The 25,208-nt window shown below is 46.2% G+C and overlaps 1 protein-coding gene across 2 annotated transcripts in view; it reads right to left on the bottom strand.

The window, feature by feature from the left end:
* The window catches only part of Adcy2 (adenylate cyclase 2), a 332,154-nt gene that overhangs the window by 16,083 nt on the left and 290,863 nt on the right, over positions 1-25,208 (bottom strand). The window contains exons 17-22 of one of the 2 annotated variants that reach the window (XM_050144723.1): positions 23,960-24,079; positions 21,940-22,109; positions 13,869-13,953; positions 8,670-8,828; positions 3,491-3,637; positions 1,395-1,502 (exon numbers count right to left, since the gene is read on the bottom strand). In XM_050144723.1, coding sequence (XP_050000680.1) covers positions 1,395-1,502; positions 3,491-3,637; positions 8,670-8,828; positions 13,869-13,953; positions 21,940-22,109; positions 23,960-24,079 — 789 coding nt within the window. Of the gene's footprint in view, positions 1-1,394; positions 1,503-3,490; positions 3,638-8,669; positions 8,829-13,868; positions 13,954-21,939; positions 22,110-23,959; positions 24,080-25,208 lie in introns of those variants that run through there. The other variant, XR_007592202.1, reaches the window with a different exon arrangement.

Genomic DNA, 25,208 nt, shown 5'->3' with positions numbered 1-25,208 from the left:
GTGGGTCCCGTTCCTCTGTGTAACACCCGTCCTAGAGCTGGCTGAGTGTGAAACTATGCTGAACACCACTCATCATGCCTACTGCTCTCCTGATAAGGCGGGAACCCAACAAATCACACAAATTTGTCTATATTAACACAAAAACAAAACACTGCAAGAGAAAAATCTCTCCCACTCCATCCTAATGAAAGAGATATCTTGATAGAGGGAGTCATTAAGGGGTTAGGGAGAAACCTGGTGCTAGAGAAATTCCCAGGAATCCACAAGGATGACCCCAGCTAATTAGCTAAGACTCCTAGCAATAGTGGAGAGGGTGCCTGAACTGGCCATCTCCTGTAATCAGCTTGGTGACCACCTAACTGTCATCAAAGAACCTTCATCCAGTAACTGATGGAAGCAGATGCAGAGATCCACAGCTAAGTTGAGCTCTGGGAATCCACTTGAAGAGAGGGAGGAGGGAATATATGAGCAAGGGAGGCCAAGAGCATGGAAGGAAAAATCTACAGAGACAGTTGAACCACGCTCATGGAGACTCGTGAATTCTACACTGGCAGCTCTGGGACCTCCACTCCTGCACTTGTGTAGCTTAGTCTATCTGAGGGGTCCCTGGCAGTGGGACCAGGCTCTATCCCTGGTGCATGAGCTAGCTTTCTGAAGTCCATACCCTAGGGAGGGATCCCACGCTCAGTCTTAATGCTGTGGGGATGGACCTGGTCCTGCCCCAACTTAATGTGCCAGGCTTTGTTGACTCCCCATGGAGACCTTACCTTTTGGTAGGAGTGGATGGGAGGTGGGCTGGGGGGAGGCTAGGATGGGGAAGAGGGGTGGGAGGGAGAACTGTGGTTGGAATGCAAAATAAAATTAAAAAAAAATTAAAAAAAAGAAAAAAATCTCCACTCCAAGTTGACTGAAAATACTCAAAGGTAACTGGCCTAGGGGAAAACCTATTACTATTTTTCTGCTAAAGGAACATAGCAGTCAAATGACTCTGAATGATATATCGCTATTCTCATAGGCAGAGCATTCTCAACCCTCATCAGAAAAGTTTCGTTTTGTAGTAGATGGGAATTAGCGAAGAGACCCAGAACTGGGCACTGCGCAGAGAGCGGGAGTCTCCGGAGCACTCAGCCTTAACATGCCTATTTGTCGGGGATCAATCAACTATTAATTGTTTCATCACCTGTCTATTTTCCTGGTATCAATCAACAATTGATTGTTTTATCTTCTAGAATCAGACTTCAGAGAACTCTAAGAAGTTTCCAGAGCTCTTTTAAAATTCTCTTAGGACTATGAACATTCAACTTTGGGCAATACACACGGTAGAGTTCTGGGTTTGGCTACAGGGTGGCTCCTGGACACACGCATCCTTAGGCAGCTGACATGTGTGCACCTACCTGGGCGTGCTCCTGGCTGGGCACAGCACTCAGACCCGTGGCCGCCATGTATGTGCTACCGATGGTCTTGATCTTTTCAACACCACTGAACTTTGGCTTGGAAAGCAGCTGCAGAGCAATGACAACCATTGTTACTCAGCCAGGTGCCGACCTGAATCCCCGGCTCTACCGAGCCGTTTCTGGCTCCTAGGCCACAGTCAAGGGCATGCCATTCTCCCACCTGAGCATGTTGGGAGCAGACATCTTCATAAGCACATCAGCTTGGACGGGAAGAGAACAAAAGGATGTGCTTGTAATACACACAGATTGCCTGTCAGACTTAGGGAAGGAACCAGGATAAATTACAATGCGGGGAAACAGGCTGCAAATAAATCTCTAGTTCCACACGTAAAAGGCACAAATACAACACCGATTCAGTGTGTAAGGTCTTCCCTGCAGGGCCTGCAAGGCTTTGACAGCCGAGCACTTGAAGTGAGGAGAATGAGATCCCCAGCTAAAGACCTCACCCTTCCATCAGCCCTGATCTCAACTGGCCTCAGTACCAGTTACAGGCGTCAGCATTCACCCTCATTCTGGTACGGTGGGAAGGCTGTGTGGGAAGCACAGGGATGGGAGGAGACTCTGGAGGGCAGTCTCAAATGAACAGCACCCACCAAAGACCAGGAACATTTTCTTGCTGCTTTCTTGCTACTCTGCTGGTCAGAGACTATTCTTCCAGCCTTACTGACAAAAACCTTCAAGCATGTGAGAAAACCCTGTGTCATGTATCCACGTAGCTACTGGCACTCACTCGTCAGGACTGGGAAGCCTGCATCTTGCTGCAGGCAAGCTGGAGCTAACATGCCACTGCGTTCCACTGTACAGATGGTATAGGAGCAGAAGGCTTTGATTGTCATGACTCCTCCATGAACATCTGGAGGGACCTCACGTGGAGATGGGGTAGGGAGGACACAGGATCCAGAAGCCACTCGGAACTGCACAGCTCTGAAACCATCATGCTATACAGTGTCCTCACGTATGCCAAAGCTCCATGAATCAGGATGAACACACACTCACAGATGACAAATGTCTTCTATTTTGTCTAATATTGATATGAGGAGAGCAGCTGTAGTGGCCTTGAAATCACAGGTGTGGGTTTTTCTTTCTTACCAGAAAATAGGACACATTATTCTCTAATAGACAGAAAATTACAAGGTGAAAAATGATACCTATTTCGATGTCTAACAATATGTCATGTGCCCTCTGGAAAATGATATAACACCCACACATGTATTGCTTTGTCAACAGCAATGCACGCCATTCACATATAGCTCAATTTGGTGTCTGCCAAAGGCCTTGAAATAGACAGTGAAGCCATACTGCAGTGATAATCTACTGCAATAAATAGATGGATTATGTTTTATAGAAAGGGTTGGGTTAAGCATTTTTCTTGGAGGTTAAGCCTTTCTAGAAAGTCTCTCTAATGACTTAAATGCAGATTTTAGTAGCTGTCCTCTGCAATTACATTACTTTTAAAATAAAATGTATCCTCCCCCCCAAATTATCCAGTAAACAAGGTACAGGATAGGACTTGAGCTCAAATTACCAAAAGTTAGGTGGTCCCAAAAGCTTGTAAAAGAGTTGGGGAGAAGCCCTGTTCCCAAACGGAGACCCACAAGGGGAACAAGCTACAGAACTAAACATTCATGTAGAGTGCCTAGGTCAGCCTAGGCTCCCTGGCTGTTGGGTCAATCTCTGTGAGCCCCTATGAGCCCAGGTCAGTTACTTCTCACACTGGGTTTCCTTGCCCACCTCAAGGTGTTTAGTCTTACTGCAACTTGATATGCCATGTTTTGGTGATAGTCACGGGAGACCCTGCCCTTTCCTAAACAGAAAGCAGGAGAAGTGGATTTGGGGTGAGAATATAGGGGTTGGGGTTGTAGTAGCGGTAGGGTGAGGAAGAAGAGGAGGGAGGAGAAACTGAAAGAAAGGAAAGATATTTGGAAGGGCAAGTCTGAAGGCACGATGTCACCGTCCTGAACTAATATCAACTGTATAAGAGGCATACGCGGTGGGGATGGGGCATCCCTGCTCTTCAGGTAAGCCTCAGCACTTACATCATCAAAGTCAGCAATGATCTCATTCAGGAGCCGGAGGCATTCCAAGCCTTCCTTGTTCACGTCTGATTCCGTGTAGAATTCCTTGAAGTCCGGGATGGAGGCAAACATGACACAGACACAGTCATAGGACTGGTGGTACAGCTCCTGCCGAGAGACAGAGAGGATGTGAGCATTCATGGCCTCCACACAGAGGAGGACGTGTGGGGATGGCGATGCCCATGGAGAGTGGGACCCTCCTCCTGCCGGACACACAGACAGCACAGCCACTCGAGTGCTGCTTCCACTCAAGAATATCCATCCGTTTTAAAAGAACCTCACCATTCTTCCCGGAAGATGCTATTGATATGCATGCCCTGTTTACCTGCAATAGCCCAGTCCTGGACCCTCCCACAGCTGCCAGTGAGACAGATAAACCTCTCAAGCACAGGTACAAGTTCCATCAGCCACCAGCTATCTATTAGTTGGAGTCCTTGAGTAGAACCTGTCCTCTCTGCTTCAGACAGGTGTAATCTATCAGAGGCTGGGCTAGACAAAATGCCCTTCAGCCAACAGAAGGGAAGCAAGAGCCATTCCTCAAAGAACAATACTATAATAAAACAGTGTGTTACGGCCTGATCCTTTGGAAGTAAGTCTGTTTTCCCCTCTTTATTGGGTCTTGCAAAGAAGATAAAACTATTCAAGTGAATCCTTCAATTGCACCAGGAAGAAAGAACGGAGCCCCTCAGGCCACTTAGTCACAGGCCTGAAACCCCAGATGCATCTAGTTGAAAAATCCTTCCACTTCAAGTAGAGAGAGACTCCAGTCCTTTGTGTAAGGGCAGAAAAACCACAGCACCCTGCCCTCACAGTTGCAAGGCATCTCCATTGTTCCCTCGTTGTATAGTGAAACCCTCAAGTTCAATGGTTTCAGAAATGGAGGGCTGGGGGTGGGGGGGGCTCATCCCAAGTGCAGAGAGCCTGTCCGCAGCACAGGCAGCGTAGCCTGGCACTGGGGTTTACAGTGCAGCCTAGGAAAGTCTCACTCGGCCCCGAAGCGTGAGGAGACGTCAGTTTAACCAGCCAGCCAGCCTCGGAGCGAGAGCAGCACTCCAGAGGCTGGTGCTGCTCATGTGCCCGGGGTGGGGACAGGGTGGGGGACAGGGTGGGGGACTCTACACACATCACCAGTGAGCTCTGCTCCCCTGGCAGCTAGGCCAATCCTTTTACAGAGCATCATAATTCCAGGTTCAGGTACCTTCAGAGGGACAATTTTCTTTCTTTTTTTTTTTTTACACCAAGCTCCGCCTCATAATAAACACTTCAGGGCATGGCAATCCAAAGGAAGGTCACAATAGCTTCAAGGAGAAGGAGATTCATGCCAAGACCCTATTCCCAGGACCTGCCACGTGTAGCGCTTTCAGCTCCTGTCTCCACATCCGTGAATGCTGCAAGAACAATGGTATCAAGGCTCTCCTGTCTTCCTGGCACTCAGTGTGACTGAGCCGGCCTGCGGCACAGATCTCTTTAGAGCTGTTGTGTGCACTGAACTTCCTATCCTGTGTAGACGACTTGACGTATATGAGACTCCCGAGGCCAGGTTCCAGGAATGCCGGCTACTTGCTGCTCGGGCATCAGGGCACCAGAGAAGAGATAACAGCTGGGAGCCCATTTTGGTTAAGACCATTTAATACGAGTCCTAAAAGATCCACCGACTCTCCGCTTAAGGCTAAGGGGACATTTAGCAACACTAGGAACCATTTTCTGTGCATGATCCCCTCCCCCGACAGGCATAGGTAGGTTAACAGCCATCACATACGAAGTGCCCGTTTCATGATGGGATGTTTACCTCTGTGAAACACAACACCTTTATTAATACATACGGCTGTGATCCTATGAAGCCCATGCTATTGGTTTCTCCCTACAGATAAGGAAACTGAGGCACAGAGCAATGGCATTTAGCTGTCCAAAGCCGCAATTACTCATGTAAACCGGCTCTTGTTCCTCACGGCCTGTCAGAATTCCTTTTCCTCCTTGGTCCCTGAGACACACCCAGCCTCTTGACTTTCCAACATCCTGTCTGTCTAGTTCTAGTCCCAGGGTCCCAGCCCTGTGGGCCTCGTCACTCAATCATACCTCCTTCTTGGCATTTTCAAACGTCAGGGCTCACTATCTATTTCCTGAGTTTCCTGGGACCATTCAGAGCCCTAAATCAGTCAGTACTAAGCCATAGGTTATGGGAGGGGCCCCACTCTGCCCTTACAGTAAAAGTCTCATTTTCACGACTTTCTCTCCTCTTCCAGTGTCTGGTCTCCTAGTCAGTTCCATACAGGTCAAAACCTAAAACTGAGTTTCAATTAGAGCATGCGCAGGCTCAGCCCACTTTTCAGTGCTTTCTCCTGAAAGTTCAGGGCAAACCAATCTATGGTTCTCATAGATAAGGGATGCCCTGGGCATTGGGCTGGGAGTTCTCGAAGGGCTCTTGCTTACAAAGTATAATGTCTGCTGATCAAGACTTGGCTCCCTGAAGGAGGCTGCCTGGATAATCTTACACATAACCCCCTTCACCTGGATCCTCAGAACAGCTAGTCTGACTGGGTTGAGGAGCGCCTGGGGAAGCTGTGCGGCACCCCGTTGGCCATGTCTGTGAAGAGGCTTTCAGATGATTACAGCATGAGGGCTCTGACCTCACAGATGAATTAATCCCTTGGTGGATCATTCTGGTCATTCCCGGAAGGCAGTGGATATGAGGGGTAAGGCCACCAGAGGAGGTATGTCACTGGGAGTGTCTCCTTGTGGCTACCGCATGCTCTGGCTCCTCATTTTACCCAGTTATGGACTGAATCTTTTATACCATGAACAAAAATGGACCCTTTCTCCCCTTTAACATGTGCTCTGGTATTTTGCCCACAGGGACACAAAAGGGACCAGGGCTACTGAAGAAGAGAAACTGTGCTTGGAGGCTTCGTGGAATCAACACACAGGGAGGATAAAGGGAGGGGGCTGTACTGCTGCCCTGGCCCAGGATACTTCAAAGAGGGACAGCCCTGGGCTGTGGTGCTTCCCTCTGGGTCCAGGCTTTCCCTCCAGTCCTTCTGTCACCTGCTGCTTCCATCTCCCAGTTTCTAGTACGTTCTTTTCAGATTCAGGGATCCCTCCCTTACAGTGGCCTCCCCAGAGCCAGCCTGAAAGCCACACTCCTGATACGTGTTGACAGACTGCTGTCCCCTGGCATGGACATTCTGTCCTGTCCATTTCTGTGTCTCGGGCAGCACCAGCTGGCTCAGATGGCCACAGCAGAAGCAGGCTAAACTTAGGAACTGAACGAGCAGGATCAGCGAGATGGCCAGTGGGTAACAGCGCTTGGTGCGCAAGCCTGCAAAACACATGTAGATAGAGAGAACCAGCTCCCCAAAGCTGTCCTCTGACCTCCACATGCACACCTTTACTTTACACACACCAGTCACATGACACACAACGATAAATAAATCAAACCTGGGGACAGCCAGAGGTATAAGAGACTCCCGCACCACTAAAACAATTTCCTAATCTGTGCAGTGACTTAATTCCTTGCGGTTTCTGAGAAAGCTGCTTAGGTCAGGGGACACAGGTGGCGATGAGGAGAGCATGTTTTGATGCTTTGGCAGGACCACTACGCCCTGCACCCCTGGACGTCTCAGCCGCTGCCCTCATAGGTTTTTTTTTTTTTTAATTCTCCACATCAAAACTTACTTTGTAAATTATAAGTTCACTTTTCTAAGAATACATCTCTGGGGCATAAATGCAATACATTAAGCATCATTAAATATGCAATAAAATCAACACAAATTATAGTATCGAAGGGGGGGAAGACATAAGGAAAAAGCAGTGGATGGGAGCCATGAAATGTCTGTTAGTGAAACCCGCTCTCCCTCTCAGCACGGGTGTAAGCGACTCCAAGCTCCTCACAAGAGGATGCGTGGCAGCCTGTTCACTCAGGTTGAGTTTATCTGGTAATAAGTTCCTCTGTCCAGTTTCCCTCTGCTGCCTTCATAATCCTCTCCCAAACCTCAGCACAAATCTCCTGTGGAGAAGTCAGCTCAGCCGTCTCGGAAAGCGCAGGGCGTCACGCTGGCGGTGCTAACCTAATACTTGAAATTATGTCCAACTGTGGATCTGTCTGCCTTCTCTTGCTTCTCAGCAATATTAAAAAAAAAAGCGCAAACAGCAGAACATTTCATTGCCCAAGCTACTTGCACATTTCAACGACACAATCTATCCAAGTCTGCTGAGCATACTCAAATGCCCACTTCTCTCCTCTTCAAGGTGGGCAGACTCAGGTCTGTGGGTGCTTCCACGGAAAGCTCTTATATCTGCCAGTCTCATAAATTAGCCCATTGTCCTTCTGATTCCAAGGCCTTGAGAGTCTCCCAAGGAACCCACAGCATGGCTCTGGCTTATTTGGGCCTCCTGACCTGGACTTTATCACACGGGTGTTGGTGAAGAAAGCGTCCTTCATGGTTGGGGAGAGAGACGCGGTCAATGAGGGGGCTTATTTGGGAATGCTGAGCCTCTTATTATGCATTCAGGACTCTCCGTGCTTAAGGAAGAAATTCTACATTGCAGTTGATTGCACATGCGTGTGCCTCTGTTCTTGCCACAGTGTGAGCCTCCTGAGGTCAGAGGAGAACTAGCGGAGTTGGCTCTCTCCGTCCACCACGTGGGCCCCAGAGACTGAACTCAAGTCATCAGGCCTGGTAGCAACCACCTTTACCTATGAGTCATCTCACCAGCCTGGAAGAAATTCTTAAGAACAAATTATGTATTGCTTAGATATTGGAAGACTCTTTCTCTGAGCCATGGTCTCACATGGTTCTTTCCTCACTTAAGGCTAGCCTTGGATTTGTTGTGCAGCTGAAGATGGCTTTCAACTTCTGATCCCCCTGCCTCTACTTCTCACATGCTGAGATCACAGGTATGAGACATCCCATCTATAAACTCAGGCCCCCAAGAATACCGGGCAAGCATTCTAGTAACCAAGGTACACCTCTTCACTTCCCCTGATGTCTCTATGGATAGTCAACGTCCTCTTGAAATGAAACACGTCAGGCCGACCGTGGACACGCTGCATATCCAGTGTGTAGCGCACGGTGGCCCCTCTGGAGGCCACCAGCCCCCAAACTCACCCTGACCCCGACCGACCCCAGTATGCCCATCTGACCTCGTTTTTCAGGCTCCTGGCCAGGAAGTGTTCGGCCACGTGTGCGGGAAGCACGTTCTCCAGCAGCACTCGGTTCAGGTTCTCCATGGTCTCTATCTCCTCCCGCTCTTTTTGGAACTTGTTCTTCCATAGGAAGTCTAACCTACAGTAATATTCACTCTGTTACAAGAGGACACAGAGGTGAAGAAACAATAGGCATCTTGTCCTGCCAGAGTGGAGGTCATAAAGAGAAAACAAAACAAGAAGAACAAAGCGGCACAAAACGCAACTGTCGCCCTCCCCACAGAGCCCGCCTTCCCACCCAAGTATCTGTCAGTTACCACACAAAACAGATTTGCAAAGACCAGACTGAGGGGTGTGTGGGCCTCGGCAACAGGGACCTAGGGGCTCTGCAGGCTGACAAGTTAGTACGACCGTAAGCTCCCCTCTAGACTGCCAAGAGTCAGCTCGAGCTACTCCTTAAGCAGCTTAGTAGCATGAAAATAATGAATAAATAAGAAATTCATGGTGCTTGCTAGACAATGATTTGTGCCACATAAGAAACACTTTAAATTTGTGGTAATTTGTCCTTAGAATTTGCAAAGCAGTCTCTCCTACCACAATTATAGAGTTGCTCATTATAAAATATGGATTTTTTTTTGTTTCTCACTGCACTGTGTGTCAAGAATGGCAGGATATTGTAGATCAGAGTGTACATCGACATTACTGAATTTGGAGAAACATGTGTTCATGACTTAGCATGTATCAAAATATAATACAAAAGTATATCAGTCAGTTATGATTAATATTGTAGAAATGGAGAAACCGATTAGCTGACAGTGACCCTCTGTCCTTGCCAGCATTTCATGTCTCCTGTGATACACTGAGTGTAACGGAACAGCCTTGAGGGGAACCTTCTGTCAAAGACAGGCTTCATGGAGAGGGCGACTTTCAGCACAGGGAATAAGTTATTAACACATAAATGCAAAGGAGAGTGAAACTAAGCATTTGCTGCTGTACTGGTTTGATTAATTATAAAAATTACAGCACACACACACACTCAAGCACAAGGAGGGATTCTAGAAAAAAAAACCCACACTTCAGCCTGACAGACAACAATCCTTCACTAATCAGTTTGATCCAAACTACACGTGATACACCAAGAAGCATTCCCTTCTTTGATGTAGCATTTATTTTCACTTTGCACAGTGAGGCAGTTTCAAAAATGAACCTATGAGAAGTTGTATATTTAAAGTCAAATTTCTCACACACCATATTAAGAGACACTGTACCAATCACCAACTGTAAAAGTCCTCTATCTTGGAGAACGCAATATCTATTTGGAATCTGCGAGCAACTGGGCAGTGCAGTTGGGTTTTAACTAGAAGGAGCAGGGCATGGTGGGGTATCAAGAAGACACGGGAAATATCCAAAGTCAGGCACAAAGGAAAGCAATGTAAATGAGACCACCTCCCAGCCAACTCAGGTAGTAAGCCTGCTGCATGTTAGTCTCAAGGTTCCCACGAGCCACAGCAAGAGGCTGCTCAGGCATTTTCATGGCATCACAGGCAGATATTTTGTTAGTCTCCTATTGGAAGGACATCAGTAATTTGGAAATATCTGCTAAGTGATTATTTGCTCATCTTTCTATGTATCTATGCATCATAATATAGTCTATCATCTACTATCTACCTATGTGTCCACCTACATACCTTCCTGCTACAGTTTGGATATGGTTTACACGAATCCCTGACAGGTTCAAGTGTTAGAAATTTGGTCTTCATTGTGGTGATGATGGCATGGAACCTTTAAGACACGAGGAGTAGTTTGGTGGGAGGTCCTTTAGTTACTAGAGGTACCTTTTTTGAAGAGACTATGAGATTTGGAAAGCTATCTAGCTCTCTATTTTGTGATTAAATCTTTCTTGCCACACACTTGTAGTACAATGTGATATAATCAAGATGGTTTTCACTACTGCTGAGAGTGCCAGGAGCTTGCCCTTGAATGTCTAAAACTTTGAGACATATAATAAACTTCTTTTGTTTACAAATGTAGCCTATCTATCTATCTATCTATCTATCTATCTATCTATCTATCTATCATCTATTTATCTATTGATTCATAATTTATCACATCATAGCTCTTTTTGCATATGTTAATTATGTACTCAACCTATAGTATCAATATCAGTCAATCATTTATATCTATTTATGCATCCACAAACTCTCTAGCATCTCTCTCATCCATTCACCCGTCAATCTATCCATTGTACAGTTTCTCATGCAATGAAAACTGCTTTAGATTCTCTCTTCTGTGTATAAGCACTGATCACAAGAGAAACCCATGCTGAAGGCCACAAAAGGAGATCAAATGTATCTCTCTCAAACCAGTAATGAACTGAACAGTTCAAGCTCTGCATCCTGAGAGTTGTGACTATGACCTTACTATATATCATGATATATCAAATATATCATGTGTATATGTTAATATATTTGAAGGGGATCTGGGGATGAACTTATCTTGAAGTTAAGTTGGGTCTTAAATTCAATGGCTGTTATCTCTGTAAGATAACACGAGAACATTATCTTTTACATGAGAATGGAGATTTGATACAGAGCCGTGGGGATGGCCATGTGAGACATTAAGCAGAGAGCTAGGACTAAGGCAAGGTCTAGGTGACTATGGGGCGGGCAGAGCTGATGAGAAGAGTTAAAGAGCTCCTTGGTCCCCTTGTGGAGCACAGTGGGAGTTCTGCTCAGCCTCCTTGAGCCACAGTTTAGCTCTGTAAACTTCCTGTTCCTCAGATAGCCACCATCTCTCAAATCGTGTCTGGCAGGGAGTGCGTCACAAGTGTTTGGCGACCCTCAGTGCTGTGTCACAATCAACACAGTCTCATAGCAGATTCATGTTCTGCCCTATTTCCAAAACTCACCTCGAGGAATGAAAGAACTTCCTGTCTGCCTTCACGGACAAAATCAGGGGTCATGGAGGGGTTTGACTCATCTTTGGGTCCAGACACCCGAACAAAATGTCATCAGCCTCACTGCGGGATCACAGAGACTGCCCTGCTTCATGCTAGGAATGCACCTCAAATGCTACACAGACTTAACATGCAGCATGCTACAGTTTAAACTAGAGGTAATATGGGATTCTTCCATATTCCTAATTTAGCCCTTCATTGGCTAAATTAGACTCATAAACTAAATTTTTAATATAGCAAGTGTTACTGTAGATTTTTGTATAGAGATTGGACAAGTTTTCTTTAATTTTCTTAGATGTATTTATTTTATGTGTATGTGCGTGTGTCTACAGAAATGTCTGTGTACTATGTGTGTACCCGGTGTCTGTAGAAGCTAGAATAGGGGCACTGTATCCCCTGGAATCAGAGAGGTAAAGATGGCTGTGAGTCACCACATATGTGCTGGAAACTAAACCTGGATCTTCTGTAGGAGCCAAAGTATGCTTAACTCCTGAGCCAATTTCCCAGCCTGGTCAATGCTTTCCTTAAGCTCATATAACTAGAGTGAGCCTTAGGTTGCTGATTTGCTCAGAAAGCAAACCCATCTCTATTGCTTCAGGAGAAGGTGGCATGGGTAAAGGAGACCACACCCCCAATGAAGGTAGCTTGCAAAATGCCTGTTCTTCTGTGCGATAAACAAGCTAGGAAGTGGTCATGGATGCTGCAGCACTTGGAGATCTCATGTAAGCACAGGCAGCTGTTTGTAACATATCTGTGATTTGGAAAGGGTGTGGGAGCACAGCTTTTCTTATCCCAGAAGACTCTTCTGTAACAAATCATCCCTGTGCTGGTTCTGGACTGAGGCCTAGCCCTCATTCCTGGCCCGCCGAGGTGTTTCCCATGCGCCTCATACAGACCTGTGAGTCACAGCCCGAGGTGCATAAGTGACCACAACGAGCTACTCCACCCCTTTGGGAAGCAATGCCTTTCCCAGGTGTCTGGGATATGAAGTGCATGTATCACTATGGTAAAGAGAAAAAAGGGATAACCACAATCACAGAGGGGTACTGAATGCTGGTCTTCCCCATGGCTACTAAAAATGGGTTGGTGGGTGGGGTTTAATCTGGTTCTAGCATCTTCGAATACTCTGGGATGGGAGGTGATCTGGCTGGTGATTATTAAAGAGACTTTGGACATGGCGTCAATGGTATGACACGGAGAAGTGGGCGGCTCGCCCGGAGGTCGCTATTTCCCCACGACTGAAGCTCATTCTTTTCTATGTAATTTACTGGGTGACCCAGGAAGGGCAGGGGTAAGGCTGCTCCATGACTGAGAGCAGCAAGCCGGTCAGTAGTGAGAACAAGCAACAGACAAATGATCAAGTCACAGGAGAAGTGGGAAAGAAATGAGCCCCCAAAGCAGACAGGGTGTTACAAGGGCAAGACACAATGCAGAATGAAGAAATGCAGACACGGAGGGGCTGAGGTGGGAGAAAAAGGCTCACACAGGGTTTGAGGGCCCCAACTAGCTGAGCCCAGGGACTGCCATCCTGCTAGCTCCCAGGAAGCATGCAGTTCATCCTGCTTAGGTGTTAGAGGACAGTCCCAGGGGTTGCATGCTAGCCAATGAAACAGACTCTGCCCAGCTGTGCAGTTGTGCTACCTAGAAGGGAGACTGGAAGCCAGACTGAGAGTCACTTAGTCTGTGGGTATTCTCCACAGAGTTCATGTGCTTTTCTACTGGTTTACCCATGTTAAAGGTTCGGCGCCTTTTAACCGAAATCATCCATGGCTTCACAATGCCAATACCCTAAGCTTTAAAACAGACATTGGGAACGGCGCTGCCTGGCTTCCAATACAATCACCAGCAGCTGACTGTGTGCACAGGCCTAAACATGGTAATCTTTAAACTCCACTATTTGTAGCCTCTCCCGCGAGACCAGGAGCAGGCAGAGGCCCCAAGAATGAGGAATAGTTTCATTTGCACCACAGAATGAAGGTTTTTTTTTTTTTTTTTTTTTTTTTTTTTTTTTTTTTTTTTTTTTTTTGGCAGAGAACCATGTTTTGAGGAATGGCTGCAATCGAAGCCAAGGTGGCATGCTAACTCTGGGAAGAAGTGTGCTGTTCACTATGACTGACCCACACCCTTGGGTGGCTACGCTTGTCTAAGTAATTAGATGATCTGAAACATTTTTTTTTTAAACAGAAACATGGCTACAGTGCAGATCTGCACCTCAGGAGACAACAGAAAGAGCGTCTTACCTGTCTACCCAGAACGAGCAGCGTGATGAAGAATATAGAGAGGGACACGGAGCCCATGGTCTTCAGGTCTTTCCAAATGCCTGGTCTATTGAAGAGAACAAACCAACAGGCAGACAGACAGATGGGCAGACAGATCAACACAACAACACAACATGCATACAAAACTTAGAATCCCAGTACTGACAAACTCTAGAGTCCCCAGTCATTTCCAGATTCCGTCCCAGTCAAATGCACATTTCAAATATATCACAAAATCCCAATTTGCATAAAAACAGCAAAAGGTTGAAGTCCACATGTTGAGGACACAGTAAAGGAAAACGTGAGAATTAATACAGACCTTTACTCTGCACTGAGCTCTAACAGATATTGCAGGAGGGACTTGAAGAATGCCAACCCATTCTATTAATGCTTGTGGGATAGAGATTGATAATTGGATGTATGGTTTCTTGATGCTTCCATTATTCCTCTTAGGATGAGAGAGTATGTTTGAAATTGTTGACTGTGTAAGATATAAAAATGAAATAAGGAAGTGAGCTTCCACAAGTCCCTCTTGCTTGTGACTGACAGGTGTAGTTTATATAACATTCTAGCTGATGCACACTCTTAACACGTCTGTGCAATTCTGCACCACAGAGATAGGAATCCTGTTGCTAATCGAATGACTGATCCAGACAAACGCTGGCAATTCGCGGTCAGCTGGGCTGTGCCTTCCCTTCCCAGTGCAGCAGTCAAGGCAATGCCTCCTGGCGCATCTGCAGTAATGCAAGGAGACATCCACTGCAATTCTTGGCAGCGGCCTGCATTTTTCTGGCAAGCAACCTCCCCACATTCGAGTATAAGGAAGAGCTGGAAAATAATGGGTACTTTGCGCAGACGCTGCTCCACGGACAACATGGTGGCTGGCAACCGCTTTCTTCATTTGCTTTGTGAGCTTCCAGTTTCCTCACATAAGGTTAGGGGCAAGTGAGATCCTAAGAGAACTGGACGTAGCCCAGTGGGCTCTGAAGTAAGGGAGCCAGGACTGGGACTATGAGCTGTGGGACTTTGGAGAAACCCTTGTGAATGTCATCCTCATCTGTCAAAGGTGATATCAATGAAAACCTTACGGGGTCCTTCTGGATACATCGGTCAGCATACGCCGGGACACAGACAGACCCACGGCACTCTTTCTAAGCGGCACTGCTGATTTCAGTATTCAGTGTACGGTGACAATAGAAGGAAATGGCTAGAAGACAGGGGAACAGGAAACCAGCAGATCTCACAGGCAGAGTGCTACATGAGGAGGGAAGGGAGGGCGGATTTCTGCAGGAATCACCCATTCCCGGTGACCGAAGCACTCTCCAGAAGAGCAGTCTGTGCTTTTGTGCTTGTCCCTCTGGGGGACACCTGCTGTGGCTGTCAGGATGCCGACCTCATTTACCACAAGGACGTCTCAATTGATCCAAGAAGCAGGAGGAGGGTGCAGGGCTGCTTTTCTGTCACTGGAGCTGATTTTACGGCACGGAGTTCTTCTTGGCCTCAGGCAAATGTGCCTAATGGCACAGTTTAAATGGCTGGGGAAAGCAGGTATCTAATAACAACGGTGATGACAGTGAGCTTTAAACTCAGTTTTCTGTTCCTCCGCATTAGCCACACGGACACCAAGAGGACTGTTCAGTAAGGGCAGAATAGCACAGCCACCATCCCTGGAAGGCACAGGCTGGGCTTTGCAAGTGCATGTTACCTAGCTTTGTAAGCCACGGACAGAGACAGAAATGACAGGCTCCCCCTCCCTGCTACCACTCCTCCAACACCAAACTAAGAATAAAAAGCTAGGCACACAGGTCAGACTTTTGCAGTTTTTTTTTCTTTCAGAGACACACTAAAGATTCAATTCCCTTAATTCCTCTTTGATCTCTCATTAAGAGACCCATGGCCTCAAATACAGAGACAAGGGGTCAGGGTCAGGCAGGGTCTTCTTATGAATTCGGAACCTGGTTAGGTTTTGATTTAACACGTGGAGAGTGCGCGTAAGCAAGCCATTGGGATGTTGTTCTGGGGATGCCTCACACGGACACCTCATGAGTAACTTGGCAAGGGAAGGGGTTGACACCATAGTTCCTCCTGTCTTTCAGACCTTCCAAATGACTTAAGACAGCAGTGAGCTGGAGGAGGGAAAGCAGCAAGGGGGAGGCTTTCCTCGTTGGTCTTGGAGAGGACAAAATCCAGACTTCACCTTACAAAAAGCCGCACACGGCCTGCAGAACACTGGGGGCCAGTAGGTGGATGGCCCTCTCTGCTGTGAAACTCCCTGTCCATCACAAAGGACCGAATTTTCTCAAAATGTTCTCTCCAAAGTATCTTTTACCGAGTAAGTAAAATGCATGGTCAACCTGTTAACTGTGGGCTGCCTCTCCATAGGGGCGGACACTTGCAGACAAAAGATAGGATTCAGCTCCAAATCTGAAAGCTAAATTCGCACATGAAGATCCATTCTGGGGTTACTCTTGGGTCACTGTTCAAGAGCAGGTAGATGGGGCTGGCAGCAATGGGCACAGCTAAAGCAAACTCTGGATCCATTCCCGAGAGTTTGCTCCCTGTTCTGACCACTGTCAGCTTCCGAACGCAGCGGCAACAAAGGCCCCATCACCGAGTGGCTCCAAATAGAACTATGCTCTTTCGTAGACTTGGAGGCTGGGAGTCTGAAGCCAAGTTGCATTTAGAACTATTCATCTCAGAAACTAGAGTGCCCTTGTCTCTGTCCAGCTTCTAGGGCTCTCTTGGGCTTGCTTCTGGGTCACACGAGGGTCCGACTTCATGATCGATGGGTGACCTCAAGCGCTTGCGTCTGTCTGTCTCTTCACCAGGTGATAGTCTTAGAGGACTGCAGCCATTCTGGCGGGGGGGGCACCTTTGATCTCATTTTAATTTAATTTTTATCTTCAATTATCTTATTTTCTCATAAGCTCACATTGTAAAGTCCTGGAAATTAAAATGTCAATGTATCCTTTATCTTTTTGGGGGTGGTGTGTGGAGTGTCATAATTTGAATCATTCAATGGGTTTAGCTGTTTATACAAAATGATACTTCTCACACTTTTAACCCAATACCCAATATTCTCTCTCTCTCTCTCTCTCTCTCTCTCTCTCTCTCTCTCTCTCACACACACACACACACACACAATGATTAAGCATCTTTGATCTCCTGTGGTTGGGCAGTGGGATATCAGGTCACAACATCACTAAGTTGTGAAGCCAGGAGATGCAGCCAGTGTAATTTTAAATGTTTCTGACAGTGATTTCTAGCAAGATGGGGATGAATGCCTTCTTTCTATGCATAGGCTGGACTCTGGGGACTTGGGCCCCACACACGCCTCTAGTCACACACTGATGTGTAGCTGGCTAGCCCTCGGCCTGAGGCTGCTAAAGGAGCCATCATCCTGACCCTCAAGATTTAGGAATCCTAACGCACACAACACTCTGATAAATGGGCGAGAGCGATGGAGAAATCAGTGAACAGTCGGTCTCCATCCTGTGGGCGAACTGCTCTGATGAGGTACACAGGACATTTTCATTACTCTCGGGAGGAAAAGCAACCTGGGCAAATGGACACGCACATGATCTCACGGATGCCGAAGATGCTCCCTCGGTACTGAGGGAAAAGGGCCCTTGCTGAAGACTGAAGCTGCTCAAGATCTTGCAGTGAAAACAGAGACTGGGGTCAAAGGGCAGATGAAGCGCTACCATGACAGGGTCCCGAAGCTGAATAAGAAAGCTTATTGCTGGGTGTGAGATAAGAGAACAAGATGGCTAAGAAGAGGGACACAGTTCTGGGGCTGTGACCACAAGTTGGCTACCTCCACCCCAAATTCTTGAGCAACATGTGTAAGACACCATTGTCTTGATAGTCTTGCTTCTAACACAGCTGATTGTAACAGAATAAACCGCAAAGCTGGTTCTAGCCAGAAGCTTCCGCCTATGAAGTCACACCACAGGCAAGGGTCTAAATATGGGGTCACCCAGAAAGATTGTGGTTACATCTTGGTGGCTAGGTGAACTCTCTGACATGTGCAGCTATGAGTTAATCAAGTGCAAATGAGAACAGAGAATTAGTACTTGACAGCATTTGAGTAAGGTTGGAGGGCAGTGACAAGTGACCAGCAGCTAGCTGGCAGACAAGGCCAGTCACTAACAAAACACAAATCAGAGTGGATTAAGGTTGGAGGCCAAGAGACTAGCAGCTAGTGACAGTCAAGGCCAGCCACTAACAGAACACGTATCAGAGATGGATGGACAGAGGCTTCAACCACCCCTAACTGGGTGGGTATCAGGTGAACAGGACATGAATATTTCGCTGCTGGGGCTAGGGGTTGCCAGCATAGAACACGTGGGTCCTCTTTTCCCATGATGCCCCAAGAACTAAGCAGCCTCAGTAGAGCTCACTTTAGCCTTTGTCCAGGTTCCGCCACAGCCCTGTAACCCCAGACAACGGACTTTTTCAATGACTTTTTCTTCCACTCTGGGAGGTTTTTTTTTTTTCCATTTTTCCTCAATTTCTCATTTCTCTGTAATTCTACTGGTGTGGACATGGTCTCACAGACAATATGTAAGGCTGTTGAATGAACCCAGACATATGGGAACAACTCATTCTGCACCTTCCAAACATATCCTTCCTGCGAAGTGACGCAGAAGAAGTGTTTATCTGGTGCCGGGATGCTGCTGACCTGCCACGAATGGACCGTTAGCGGCACGCTTGCCCCATGCAGTCTGATGTTTCCTCCCGAAAAAATCTTGCCACATTCATGAATTGGTAATGACACCTTTGATGTCATCTTATGAATTATTCAGTAGCAAAAGCTTTTCTAGTGCTGGCTTCTCCTTCCTTTGCTAGCCCTCCTGGAAAAAGAGAACTCAGAAGAAGAGGTGAAGATGCCAACCATTTGCACAGCTGTACAGACCTTCTCTGTGTCGTTATCATGATGGATGCCAAGTTTGCCTTAGTGAAGGCCCCTTACCAGGCCATGACAAAGCATGCTGGTGAGCCTCACACGCCAACCGTGTTCATTTGTTGGCACTGTCATTAAACAGAGATGGCCCTTCTTCAAACTTTCTTTTGAGTGACCTGGCCTCAAGGAGCTGCAGAGGCAGGAAGTAGATGGGGGCAGGGGTTCATTATTGTCAGTGTTTGGGACCTCTGTACTGTTTGGAACATATTCTGATTATATTTATTTATTGTATTATTTATTCATTCAGCACCAAGAACATGCTAGGCACAGTTGTAGGCATAGCAGTACTCCTGGGTCTGACTAAATTTGAGAGAATTAAACTCAAGACTCTGTGCGTATATGTGTGTATGGCTCTTCCCCTCGCTCTGAGAGAGAGAGAGAGAGAACATACCAAAATATCAAACAGGTCATGTTTAATTTATTGAGGACGAAAACGGTCCATCTTCATTTCCAGGATGGAAACAAGACAGAAGAGACTTGGTATTTGGCATACCTCTGGAGGGAGGGCTAGACCTGGGCGGCATCCCCCTGAGAACATTCAAGAACACTGAAGGACAATTCCAGAAACCCCTATGGAGAGGAAGAATGCTGACCTATGACAACCGAGCTTTGGTAGGAAGCCAATAGGGTCAAGAAAATGTGGATCAAGGAGGGGATGAGGACACAGTGCCTGAAATGAGCAGGGGAAGGGACATGACCAGATGACTTCAGCAGCGCACTGGCTCCAGCAGAAGGCCCATGTTTTCTGGTCATCTCTAACCAGTTACCCCCTGGAAGGGCATATGGGGTTCTGGGATTTGAGGAAGCTCACTCTGACTGGACTGGACTCTGGCATCTGGACTGGAAGGCAAGCTTGCGAACACATCCCACTTTCTCTTCAGCACAATAAAACAGGCCAAGTGTGGAGAAACCTTGATCACTTACACCAAGCCTTGAAAGTGCAGGAAACAGGAAACATGGGCATCTGGGGTGACTAAGCTACTCTCAGGGCTTTCTATTCGGGGTTCCCTTGGTGTTGGGGAGACCGTATGACTGGAGGCGATGGGCTATTCCGCCTCTGTTTCTATCACTGCTCCTTCAGCAGAGGAATGCATTTAGGGGTGAAAGAATTCCCAGATCCTACAGGTGTCTGTTGGAGAAGGGCAGAGCTCTCTGAAGGAGATTCCGAACAGTGACAGGTGTAGCCCCTGAAGAGGATGCTGGCTTCTACCAGTCATCGCCACTGGTGCGAGGTCACTGGAATTCCAAAGCAAGGGTGCAAAGGCACCCCACAAGTACATAGCAGCCGCTTTGCCGCGGCTGAGTCTCTTGGTGATGGTGTCTCTTCAGGGCTTAGTCCCATCACAGGAGCAATAATGTCCTCATGCCAAGCTTTATAATCTCGTTTCCCACTTTGCGCCAAACATGTGACATATCTCAGCACTTTAAATTTAATAAAGGAAAATTTAATAGGTCCATCAGTGGTATGCAAAACCCAGTAATGGTACATTTATCTAGGGAAGCGATACAGGTTCGCTGGATTTAGTGGAGAGATAATAAAGCTTGTTTGCCTGGGGATTTTAAGAATTTATAGGAAAATTAACTTCTAGTTTCATCTCATCTTGGCTAAGGAATAATTAATAATTATTATTAATATCAAGGAATAATAACATTCCCCTAATACAGCTATGCATTTCTCTAGCTTCGTGGCCTCAGCACGATTACAGACTATCAGGCTTCACAGCACAGAGGATGGGGAAAATTAAATTAGGTGACAATAACTGTGGATGCCATGCTTCTGAAAGTGTCTGTATTGGTAAGAAGCGCTCAGTGAGGGGGTCACCTTGCGCACTTGGAGAAGAGGTCACACGTTATCAGCATAAACCATCTTTCCGGGTCGACATTTCCATGCGCCTTATTTGAGGACTCTTTATATTAAAAACTGGAGATAAAAGCCAGTGATAGAGAACCTGCTTGGAATGTACAAGGCCCTCCTGCAATGAAAAACAAACAAACTAAAAAAAAACACACAAAAATAGAGGGATGATATGAAGGAAAAGGGGAAGAATTCACAGAAGATTCCCGATAGGCCTAGAAACCAAGGCTGGGCAGGAAACACCTTGCTACTGAGATGTGAAATGGATAATAGGATAATTAAGATGTCCTCTTTCAAGTACGGATCAAGTGTTCTTTAGAAGTTTCTGGAAGTAGTTTGGTAACTGAAAACTTTGAGCAAACACGACTGTCAACCCATGAATGCTTTTGTGTGATGACCGCGATAAGATCCTTTTGGTAGGGTGCCTTCCTGCATCCGGTCCTGGGGAGAGTCAACAGGATTGTATTTCTCTTGGCAGTCGGATTTTTCACAGTGCAAGAAAGTTTCTAGGTTTGACCTTTTCCCTCTGCACAGTGGTATTTCGGAAAACCCTACAAGGAATCTTCACACCATGACTTGTGAAAGCAGCTACTTATTCTGTCTAGTGCTTTTCCTTTTGAACTGAATGACATTTTGTCTCCAAATCTCTCTCCTGGGGAGACCGAGTGATTTTCTGGGTATGGGTTTGGCTGCTGTGAGTGGCTATGGAAAGACTGGTATGCAGAATGCTGAAATGTCAGTATTTAAACACCCCGCCATATATTGGACAACTCTGCAGCCAAGAACCGCCTAGGGAAAAATGCTAATAGGGCCGAGGCAGGCAGTCCCAGAATGCTGCTACCACACAGTATTTATGAAGACGGGCATGAAGCTACACATCTGTCATGCCGTGCTGGCCTCTGGAAAGGCTGAAGTGTGTGAATTATTGCAGCCCAGGAGCTCAATCCAGCCTGGGCAACACAGGGACACCTAAGGGGGCGGGGGGTAGGGTAGGAAGGGTTCATATTATACAAATCCTTTCTCTGAACTCTGGCATATTCTCGACACGCATCTCTCAACACATATTCTATTATCAAGAATGAAAACACACCTCATATTCCTGAACCATCATTTCAAAGAAACTCACTGCGATCACTGAGAGCAGCAGCTTTGATTAGTTTTCACTGAACATAAGATCATAAGACCATAACAGCCACGAGTGTGATAAGGGACAACGGAGCGGGTCTACTCACCTCTGAAACAGGACCTGGCTGTACGCATCCAAGACATGGGCGTGGGTGTGGAGCAGAATGGTGTTGTAGCCCACCAGCGCCACCATCATGATCAGCATTTTTAACTCGTAGTTCACCCTCAGGAACACGGAGCAGGAGATCAGGCCCAGGATGCAACTGTATATGAAGTACTGGGGCAGGAGAAAAGGACACACATTCAGGGTCACTAAGAAACCCTGAGCTGTTGAATCTGGGGGTACCATCAAACAGGTAAGGTCAACATGAGAGCTGGCTGGGGAGGCAGGTGCACATCTCTATCCTCTGACCTGATGGTTCACACCTGCTTGTGTTTTTTCATGAGATTCTGAAATAATCTGGCACAGCAAAGAGAAATAATGAAAAACACTAGTTAAACACTTCAGAAAAAAAGTCAAAACTACCCAGACTGAAGACATGTCATCCACACATGCCACTTATTTCTTGAAGATGAAAACAGAGTGCGCTGTGCACACTGAAGGGATTTCCAGAGACGATATTAGGTAGAACCTTTCTCGGCCTTGTCAGCTTGTTAATTCATGCAAGGATTTAAATCCCTGCAGATATCTCCATTAACAGCACGAGGCTACCAGACATTTTATTAAAGGAGAATTCGTAATTCAGTGTAGACCCTCTCTGAATCAGGATTTAGGCTGAGAGCTTGATCCAAGGGTTAAGGTCAAGCTCTTGGAGTTGGACAGGTGCCATAAGGATGCTGGGACACTGCATCTCAGACCCCAGGAAGGTGTGTCCACTTCCTTGACCACCTCCCCTCTGTCTGTCACTCGCAGGCAGGTGTGGAAGAGCCCTGGATTCAGGCCCGCTTCCACCACTCATTATCAGCTCGGTGACATCTGGCTGGTGACATAACTGTCAATATCTCAGCGTCTTCACTGTACAATGAGGGTCGTGACATCATTCTTACAGATCCCTGCTAGCAGCATCTGATGTTAGAATTAGAAGTCCATAAAACAACACACATGGAAAGGGGAGAGTCTAATGGTCCCAGCATCCACAGTTGGCCAGTACTATCATCTCTATGTGTCTCTCCATGTTTCCGATATATGTTACTATACACATTAGTACAAAACTGGGATCATGTGTCTTGGAATGGTTTTAAGTAATACTTTTTAGCAATTTACTATGAATGCATGTTATTTATTGAATATTTTAAAACATCTTATTCAAAGGCTGAGTTTAATTTAAAGGCTGGTTGTAACAAAATGAATTTTTAAACACTGTGCTTATCTACGTTCAGTATGTAAACACTTGGACCAAAACCTTTGTGGGGAAAACTGTTCAGTCTTTAAAATTAATTCCCACCTTGAAGTTTTCAGTGTAAAGAGCTGGTGTGCTTTAATATTTAAAACAGCCAATTTTTAATAAAGTAATTTATTACTGTAATTTTTACAATTATTATACTTATTATTAAGAAGAGTTATATCATGAGCAGAGGTAAGCGGGACCTTCTTCCCCATACTGCCCCATTCACTGTCAGTCTTTTTTTTTTTTTTTTTTTTTTTTTTTTTTTTTTTGGTTTTTCGAGACAGGGTTTTTTTGTGGCTTTGGAGCCTGTCCTGGAACTAGCTCTGTAGACCAGGCTGGCCTCGAACTCACAGAGATCCGCCTGCCTCTGCCTCCCGAGTGCTGGGATTAAAGGCGTGCGCCACCACCGCCCGGCTTCACTGTCAGTCTTAAATGTCCTGTAATATGGGGTTAGGGATGTGTGGTCTTGTGAACACCACACAATTTCCCTGCTGCTCCAGTGGGTGGATCTGCGAAGCCATGCTACCTTCAGGGGCTCCAGAGCTCCGGAGTCCATCATGTGTTTTATGTATAGCTGGGACATGCCAATGTGGGGCTCCTTGAGCAGAATCTGCTTTCTGAAGACTTATGATTGGGATGGAGGGCTAAGTTTAGGTCACATCTGAGGCTGAGGACCTTGCATTGTTTAGGCAAACATCACAGGCAAACAGCAAAACACCAGTAGATGCAATTTTCTTACCGGGAGGAAAAACAAGTTCCGTGCATGGAGAATCACTGCCTGGTTTTCTGGGACAGAAAAGTTTGCGTTTGTTGTATTGGCAGTAGGAAGGGTGGTCTCCTCAGAGTCACTCAGGAAAAACTGCAAAGAGAAACGATGTTTTCTTCAGTGAATTGTTACAGATTGGATGGAATAAGGAGAAGGTGGGAGCAGCATTCATGAATGACTATGTTTCTTATGTGCGGTCCGTGGATGGTCGAGGGTCTCTATACTGCCAGTGATTACAGCTCTAATTTCTCCTTTTGACATTTTGGAATGTTCTACGCATTAAGTAACCAACCATCCCAACACTGCACCTCAGTACAGAAACTCCAAGGCTTCAAGATTGCAAACAGAAGCAACTGAATCAAGAGTTAAACTGAAATGCATGCAGCACGGGAAGGCTTGCTAAGCTGACATCATCTCCACACAGATATTCAGCCGCCGCTCACAAAATGAGAGATACAGAACTGTCTTCAGTCTCTGCCATCTTGGTTCAGGCATGCAGTGAAGCACATCTGCCTATAGTCATATTTGCATACGATCATATTTGCATACATGATGTGTGAGCTTCACAGATAGTGGGTAAAGAAAGGGTTACAAACTTGAGAAAATGGATGTTCCCATGATTCTTGGAAAGACAGGTGGGATTATCCATGGGCATCCAGGTCAGCATGCAGAGGCAAAGGACCAACTTGTCTGAAAGGCAGGACAAACCCAACCCCTCTCCCCTAGACAAGCTGAGGAACGGACTGCTTCGGTGACCACTGATCAGTTTTCTGTCTACTCTGGAAAGGTAAACTAGGAAATCAGGACTCTCACAAGCTTCTCTCTCCAGAAAGAAATTAATCTGTAAACCTAGGCTGTGTGTTTGGTACTGGGCTAAATATTAACATTCAAGGTTGACATGTAAACCTTTCTTGCACTTTTTCCATGGTTGCTGTGTTTGTGTTTACCAGTTTATATATTCTTTGGTGTTTATATATTTTGGTTCTTGTCAGTTATCTCAAGTAGAGAAGATGTTTATTTATTATAATTTGAGCGATATTTCTTTCCTCCCCCAACAGTGGTACTAGACAGAGTGTTTTTATCCATTAAAAATAAAATATATACCTAAAAGTCAGTGAAACATAGATGTCTTTACCTGCTGCTAAATAATTTGTAGCAAGATATACAATCTCCAGTTAACTTATAGTTCTCTTAATTCTTTGGGAAAATTGTAACAGGAGGG

Source organism: Alexandromys fortis, unplaced genomic scaffold, assembly GCF_014885135.2.
Source record: "Alexandromys fortis isolate MF-2015 unplaced genomic scaffold, M_Fortis_MF-2015_v1.1 scaffold_52, whole genome shotgun sequence".
NCBI lineage: Eukaryota > Metazoa > Chordata > Mammalia > Rodentia > Cricetidae > Alexandromys > Alexandromys fortis.
This window is presented reverse-complemented; position numbering and strand designations above follow the sequence as displayed.